Below are 8,377 nucleotides of genomic sequence, written 5' to 3'. Positions count from 1 at the left end.
TATTAAAACAGCCTTTAAAAAGCTTTACATTTTCATACTTGACTAGTTCAAACTGGTTCGACTGCAGAAGCTGAAGAAAGCTAGAAAAAAAACAACAAATTCTAATAATTTTAGAATCATCATTCACTCAAACGTCAATAATTTGCACAGAAGAAAATCACCCAAGGTGAGTGTTTAGAAAATACTAAGCTTGCTGCTTGTGTCAGCAGGTCCTACGTCCTTGTAGTTAATATCGACACAGTTGAGAGAGTTGTGTTTAAAACGGTCACAAACAGAAAAAAAACCAAACCCAGCAATGTTTAAACAAATATGTCCCAACCTTTAGTTTAAATTAGCAGCACTGTAGGAATTTAACATATTCAGGCTGAGATAAAAGTTAATCTGACACGTTTCCAAATGAGAAGAGAGGAAGTCCGACCATTGAGTCACCGATCAGGAGATTTTATTAACCACACACAGGAACGCTCGTATTATTTGTGTGCACAGAACACAACCTGAGATAGCAGCACATCTGAAGAGCCCACAGTGACTCCTCAAACACTTTCTGGATGAATTGTGGGGAAATCAGGATATTAAAAAAAAAATAAAAAATACAAAAATCCCAAATAAGGCCACCCACAGACACAGGACTCTAAAAGAAAATCAACATGTGGATGAACGCTCTCCTGGAAGTGCATAAAAGTCCACCTGGTACAAAAAGTCAAAATGCCCCGGTGACATTCGGACAGATGGAATTCATAGTAGCAGGGGTTTGTAGCTTATGACGGAGAAAAATCACAAATATACAGAAAGAGATATATACATTGTTCCTCCTCAATTTACAATGACGACAAAGTGAATCTGAGGAATTGTGACTCACGAGTAGCAACTGGTGCAAACATGTCAACCAGAATCAAAACTACGACGACTTGGAAGGGAAAAAAACAAAACAAAAACAAGTTAGAAACCGAGGTTGACAAACACGTACCGCTAAAGACTGATGAGCAACTTTGCTACAGAGCCTGGAAAAAAAACAAAAACTATAAATATCAAGCATGTAGAAGATGGAGGTGTAACAGATTGCCTTACATGGACCCACCAAAACAAAATGTAAGACGTTTAAAGCAGGAACGCACGCAGTTGAAACGTTCCCTTCAGTGTAAAACTATCTAAACGTGATTTCACTGTGGTAAAAACCCAAAATGTTTGCACAACAACAACGACAACAACACGTGCGAGGTGAAGATAAATATCTTTCCAAAGCATAAAAACAACCAAGGCATCCCGCCAGAGGATCATTTTGAATTTCCCCCGTCTTCAGATTGGACTTCTACCATATTGGACCAGATGAAACACTGCGTGTTTTAAAGAAAATAACGGTTTTTTTTAAAAAATGATACAAAAATACAAAAGGAGGAATTCAAAGTTTCGCCAAGAACGTATACATTTCATAAAAGTGGAAAAGTTGAATAATATGAACTTTGTTAACAAAAATAAAACCACTTTCCTCCCCCTGCTGGATACACACACTTATACATATATATATATATGAGAATGTGGTGGTTGTAGTGTTTTGGCTTCTTTGGTGAGTAATTAACATTAACAAGTCAGTGCAGTAAATCCACAATCAGTCGGCCAGCAAGTCACATCTGAGATAAGATTAAGAGAGAGGCTGAACACTCCTTCACACACTCGTCTTTTTTTTTTTTTTTTTTTCCAAAAATGTATCTTTGGGTAATAAAAAGATCAAACCAAAAGCCTGTTGGTTGACAAAACGTAAACTTTCCTACTTAACAGCATGGGGTTTAGACTGCGGCCGATTTGAACAGGAACATTATCATTATTGTCCAACTCACGCCAACAAAGTTAATTCATACGGCCCCGTACCCCAACGGAAAACAACAGGCGCACACATTTCAAAAACCCAATCGGGGTGTGTTCTGCTGGGACGGCGCCTTGCGCCCCTCTTCTTTCCAGGAGATGTCACCTGGCAGGAGGTTAAAGGAGGCGGACGGGGCAGAACGCAGAGCCTCCGTGAGGTGTGAAGTTCACTTTGTTGGGGTCCGGGCAGGAGGAGACCAGGGGGGACTTGGGCTGCTGTGGAGTTCTGTGGAACCAGGGCAAACAGGAAATGAGGCAAAAAGTGGACGCGAATTAAGAAAGAAGCACTTCTAATGAGGTTTGGCCTCGGCCACACTCCTGTGTGGGAACACAGTTCGCTGCAAAGCCTCCTTGACTTGGAGTTCCTTTCACCTCCAGTAGATGGCAGCAGAGGAAAAGGGAAACCTCGCCTGAAGCCTGAAAACTAGAAATTGCTTCATGATGAGAGGATCTGCTGTTCTGGCTTCAGTAAAGGTAAAAACAAATGTGACCCAAACCTTAAATTCTTTATACAAGATCATAATCAGCTACTTGAATAATAAACACAAGCTTGTTCTCGATATCTCATTATCATTAAACTCTTGTATAGTTTATTATTGCATCTGTTTTAAATCAATGGTCTCACACTGACGTGCACCAAACCTCAACATGACCCGTCCATCTGCTTCCTGCTTTAATATTATTATTTGTACTTTTAGAACAGTTGAACTTTTAATGGATTTTACACTCTTTTTGTTTTGCATTTCATTCAGGAAACATTAGAAGAAAATGCTTCATTCTCTGAACAGACTGACGATTGTCATGAACAATTTATATAGTGTTGTCTATGCAGGCTTTTATATGAACCAACTTAAAATGCAGCCATACAAATGTAAAACTCACATTGACGCGTTTGTTTAAAGCTACTGGGAGAAAAACCTAGAAAGTCGCGGAATGAGATTATTACTTATAGATCATCTTTAGTGTGCTTGATAAATGAGGAGAATCAGTATTAGAACTTTCAAAACCTTAAATCACCATGAGACGATCTGCTGAGCCTGACTGGCTTCATTGATCAGTAAAGTACAAGTTAGCAGAACCTCTGGATATTTCAAAACAGAAGTAAATGATGGATGCATGTCAGGAAACGTGGGAGAGAAAGAAAAAAGAAAAAAAGAAAGAAAATAAGAAGAGAGCGTACTTGACGTCTTCCCATGCCGTGACCTTCTCGCAGCCCTCTGGAGGGTCCCTGTGGAAGCAGCTGGTGTTGGGCTCCGGGGAGGAGTTCAGCTCGCCGTCACTCTGGAGGGAGAAGGGGAACTGGAAGCCCACCTCGGCACTGTCTGCTGAGCCTGGGCCAGAAGGAAAGAGTCCACGTTCACAAAATAGCAAATCTCTACATGTCATGTTATTTCACTCTTCATCCAACAGCGTCAGCTGGTAAAGCTTCATATTAGCAGCAAGCAATTCATATTTACTGCAAACTAATTATAAATGTATAGAGATGTGTGCAGTGCGGCACTCATTTAATTTTCAGTATAGATTTCTGTTATTTTTCAAACTTTAAATTCTAATCAATTTTAATAAAGGTTGTCTATCAAAATGATAAGGAAGACATTATTTTAGGCCAAAAGTTTAGTTATCACATACTTGAATTTTTTTTCCTACTTTTTAAAAAAAAACAAAGAAAAACTCCATCTCAATGAAGTACACCTACGCCCCCTTGAGGTGAGGCAAGGTACCTGGGATTCCACTAATACTCAAACTCTGTGACTTTTACTTCATGAAATGTCAAACATGTGTAGCATCATACTGAAAATGCATCTTTAAACACAAATCAGTGGAAAATATGAATATTTATTTTATGTACGTTTTTCTTTTTCTCATGATGAGGCACTGCCGCCCCTCACCACACGTCACTGGAGTACTGCATGCTGCTTAAAGTCCTTCTTCCTAACTTCACTCTCTGCCAGCTCCACTCTGCTTTTAAGTGCTAAACCGACATGGAAATATTTAGTAATGAAAGGAAATCAAAGTGCATTTATGTTCTAATATGCATGTTGGAACAGACACAATACATCTTGGGCCATTTCCCATATTTAAACTGCTTCATGAAGCCATCAACAGCTCTGATCCACAGAAAAACTATTACATTTCTCTTATCCATCACTTTGAGTTGCTCAGTTTCTAAATTAAAGCCTCTGAATGAGAGTTTCTTGCGCAATTGTCCAAATGACATGATGAATCTTGTGCATGTGACCTGGAGGGGTTTTCTGATTTCATCTCACATGAAAGTGATGAATCACTGAAGTGAAACCTCCGCATGGTGAATTATTGCATATTTCCTACGTTTTGTGAAATCGAACTGGCCACAAGTCAAAACTGCAGACAAGCCTGAGCCTCTCTGATGAAAGAAAGAGGGGAAACTGAACAAAGAACTTCGATAGCAACCATGGACATAAATCTTAAATGGGGACTATTGTTACATATGTGGACACGCTTTGTTCTCTTCACGATTTAAATGTAGAAAAAAAAAAGAAAAAAAAAAAGAGACATTTTAATTTAAAAAATGGAAAGAATTTAATACAAATGTGTTTTAAAAGGCCTTTTAACAGCAACCTAAAGCTTGGCAATTTTTCTAAACAACAAGATGTCCCTTCAGCATGCAGTTATTCCTGTTAGTTCAGACTCGATGGACGTTTTGTGGAGAGAAGAAAACAAAATTTCACTTTTGAAACAGATGAATTCTAAGCAAATACTTAACCTTTGAAACTCACCTTGATGCTGGTCTGAGGGAACGTCTAGAACGTGAGGCTTGGGGGTCGAGACGTCATTGGGTGAGCAGGAGGGCGAGGAGGAGGCGGAGCCTAAGCACATGGCGGCGAGGTCACACTGAGACCCACTGCTGCAGCTCTGAGGGGGGATCGGGGCCCGGTGCCCGTCCGGGACCTCCAGTAACTGACGGGGCGAGAGGGAAAACAACATTTAAATGAGATAGAAATAATTTGTATAAGCTTGTTTAAAAACACACTGGGAAAAAATGTTTCGTAAGCGTATCTGATAAGAAATTAGAGGAACATATTTGAATGTTTCCTTAATATTCCAATGTTTTCATGCAAGTGGAAGTTCTTGTTAATTTAATAAATACTTTCAACATCAAGACCACAGACCAAACCAGGGCATCATTTGGCCCTTCAGCTTCACTAAAAGTTAAAATGACTGCCATCACTGGCTTTATTACATCCAAAATAGTCAGATTTCTCACATCATTGGCCATTATTACATTATCGGTTGGGCCGAGCACCTTGGCTTAGTTTCACAGTGCAATAGATGATGGTTAAGGTTTTATTTACTTATTAAATTAGCTTAAAACTGAGAAAAAAAACAAATTTTAACCACGATTTCCAGGTAGAACGGGAACGAAAACGCATTGCAAAGCGATAATCATCCAAGAAAAATGGCTTTTAATCAAAGAGATGATTCCTACTGGTGAAAACTCAACCCAACTTAAGTTGCCAATCGGGGGAAAAGTGGCCCTGCTGCAGACCGAACCACCTCTGGCGGGACACGTCCAGATGTTTTTGAGTCGGGAGTGCACGTGCAGCGCCGGGCGGGTGAGCGTTACCTTGCGCTGCGGGTGTGGCGGCGGGCTGATGAACATGCCTTCCAGCTCCTGGTTGAGGCCCTCCACGCTGCTGCACAGCTGAGGGGTGAGGGCCGACAGCGCCGGGCGGGGGATGGGGATGGGCTGAAGGAGCAGAGCAGAGTGAGAGCTCGTAACGCAACGTGTGAGCGATGGAGGAGCTTTTCTATTCGCCAATGGAAAAAAAAAAAAAAAGTTTGATATTCATGGTGAAACGGCTCACAAAATCTAAAATGATCAGCATAAAGGGGTTGAATCATCAAGGATGACGTGCAAATTGAAGGAACACATGGCGGAGGTGGCTTCACCAGTGATTCTATTTAGATATTAAATCAGACGCGTCCTAATAAGTAACTGCACTTTATGTACTTTGCTTCACCGCTACAGGTCAGCCAAGTACGACCAGTCTAAAGAACGGGAACAACACATTTCTTTCTGAAAAGCAGAAGCAAAAAAAAAAAAAAAAAAAAAAAAAGTGATGCAGCGACCTTCCTGTTGCTTCAGTTTTATTTCATTTAACTGAAGCTCTACCAAAAGCATACTTTTATTTTTCCTCCTCATCCTGCTGAATGTATATCTGGTTCAGTGTTTTACCTGGAGACTGGCCCACCTCACACAGGCTCTGTAACAGGTGACGCCATGTGTTTGTGATGAAGATGATGATGATGATGATGGTGGTGCTGCTAGGGTACCTGAGTAGTTCCCCAGCTACAGCTCCCCTGAGGATCTTCTCCGTCGCGCTCCTCTGGGCCTGCAGGTCTGCTGCACTGCAGCTGCTGGAGCGGTTTGGCAAATCGCAATGAACGCAGAAACAACGTCAGTTACTCCGCTTCTGCACGGAAAACAACAACAACTTCCAACGGCCTCGTCATTTCATGGTGTACTCTTTACGTTTGTCGGATCTGACTTTACGCGACGGCAAACAGTTGACGGATTACAAACGTCAGTGGAATGGTAAAAGAGAAGCTTATAGATGAATGAAGGCACTGGTTTCCTGTTGCTCAATGATGTCCCCTCCAGAAAAGCTTTTATTGAAAAAAAAAAAAAGGTCCCATATTATACAGTTTTTTCAATGGTTTCACATGGCTGTCACGGGTCCCACAACATTGCATTCAATGCATTTTTCAAATCCAGTTTTGGTCCTGAATTTCAAGCTAAAAGTCTAAAAGTCTGTCAGGATGTTTCTGCACAACGAGCAGCGTCAGAATTTATCCAGGACATCTTTGTAAGATTTGATCAACCAGTGGGAAGGTCAAAGTGAGTATCCACTACCAGAAAGTGTGGTCATTTCCCCAGGTGATGTCATGAAGGGAAAAGCCCTGAATCGTCAGTATGAGCACACGTTGACGAAAAAAAAACACTTGGGAGCAAGCAAGAGAGGGAGATGACGTTCTTTCTTCACTTCGTACACAGACTATGGCAACATATTATTGTTAGAAAACCACCAGAAAGGGATTTTTTAATGAGACTTAAAAAAAAATAAAAATTATGCAGTGTGGCAAAGCGTGAACAAAAAATAAGCCCAAACTGACCTCCTGCTTGTGATCAACGCCGCCGAGTGACGCCGAGCGCCTGTGGCTGCTGCCCCCTCCCCTGCTGCGACATTTATCAGGCCACGAGTCCGGCGTCTGCGGAGCACACACGGTAGCGACGTGTCAAACATCTGGCAGATGAATATTGACCTAAAACTGACATATGTAAATGTCCATTATTTTTTTTTTTTTTTTTTTACATTGTGTGCAAAGAGACATGACATGCTGATCTGCAACCACATCAGATCATTCACACCCACACACTCTACTGAGGCTTGTCGAAGAGCAGGAGAAACTGAAAAACAAAACGAGGTTGGGGAGGGGGGGGGAGGATGTGGGCAACCGACGAGCGAGTGCCTGCACACCAGAGCACAGAGGATGGGTGCAGCCTCAACGATCTCGTCAGCTGACTTCAGTGACTTCAGCGACTCGTCTCGGGGGTTTGTGGTTCCGCTGCTGCGCAGGCAACCTCCGTCTCTGCAACAACTGCAGACCAAGAAGCGGTCTGACTCAGCTGTGCAGATTGCACGGACGACTGTACGGATTTGCTCGGACCCTTTTAACACATCCTTCAATGTTGTCAAAAATAGACGGTGTGAAACTAACCGTCTCCAAGCGACAAACCTGAAGTGCTTTAGTGCATCAGCTCCACTTCCTCGCCATGTATGAAACACTTTGAAAACCTACTTGGGAGTCGACCAGGACACTTTGAAGTCTATCTGGCTTTTCAATAAACACATTCCCGGGGTATTTGAATAAGACTTTAAACATAAAATAGAACTGGGTTCTTCAAAATGGAGAAAGTCAGACGGGAATTCCTCAAACAAGTCACTCCTAAAAGCAATCCTGGGAATGTTTGAAACACTTGTTTTTTTTCCGACATGAAAGCACAGACCGGGACGCTTTAATACAGATCCAGACTATACAATAAACCTCAATTCTTTCAACAGAACTTTGCTATTAAGATAAGAAATATTTTAGTGGCCCAGACTCATTCACAAAATAATTTCTCTATATTTTCAAACAAACAAACAACACAGCGTTTACTGGAACGCTAAATGGTTGAATAGATTTACACTCTCATGTTCATTTCTTTTGAACACATCAACATGGCAGCACGATCATCCCCGCGGTTTAAACGCAGTCTGGGTCTGCAGCTGACCTGGGTGCACTTGTCCTTGTGATGGCGAGCGCTCGGGCCCGCCGCCTCTTTCAGCCAGTGTCCCTGCAGGTAGGACTCGGTGAAGGCATCCGGAGACATCGTCCACCTCCTGCTGGAGCTCAGCTGGTGCGGACGGATCTTCACCGCTATGCATATCAGAGACGACTTGTTTTTTTTTAATTTTCACACATCAGTAAAAAG

The 8,377-nt window shown here is 41.9% G+C and overlaps 1 protein-coding gene across 1 annotated transcript in view; it reads right to left on the bottom strand.

Annotated features, from left to right (window-relative positions):
* Positions 1-1,977: 1,977 nt before the first annotated feature.
* LOC308145894 (protein FAM117A-like) overlaps positions 1,978-8,377 on the bottom strand; it is a gene marked incomplete at both ends in the record, with an annotated part of 7,077 nt that continues 677 nt past the window's right edge. Inside the window, 7 exons of the mRNA XM_080517485.1 lie at positions 1,978-2,086; positions 3,041-3,191; positions 4,617-4,797; positions 5,465-5,587; positions 6,175-6,258; positions 7,015-7,110; positions 8,177-8,322. Coding sequence (XP_080373611.1) covers positions 1,978-2,086; positions 3,041-3,191; positions 4,617-4,797; positions 5,465-5,587; positions 6,175-6,258; positions 7,015-7,110; positions 8,177-8,322 — 890 coding nt within the window. The remainder of the gene's footprint in view (positions 2,087-3,040; positions 3,192-4,616; positions 4,798-5,464; positions 5,588-6,174; positions 6,259-7,014; positions 7,111-8,176; positions 8,323-8,377) is intronic.

This window comes from Blennius ocellaris (genome assembly GCF_963422515.1).
Source record: "Blennius ocellaris genome assembly, chromosome: 21".
Taxonomy (NCBI): domain Eukaryota; kingdom Metazoa; phylum Chordata; class Actinopteri; order Blenniiformes; family Blenniidae; genus Blennius; species Blennius ocellaris.
This window is presented reverse-complemented; position numbering and strand designations above follow the sequence as displayed.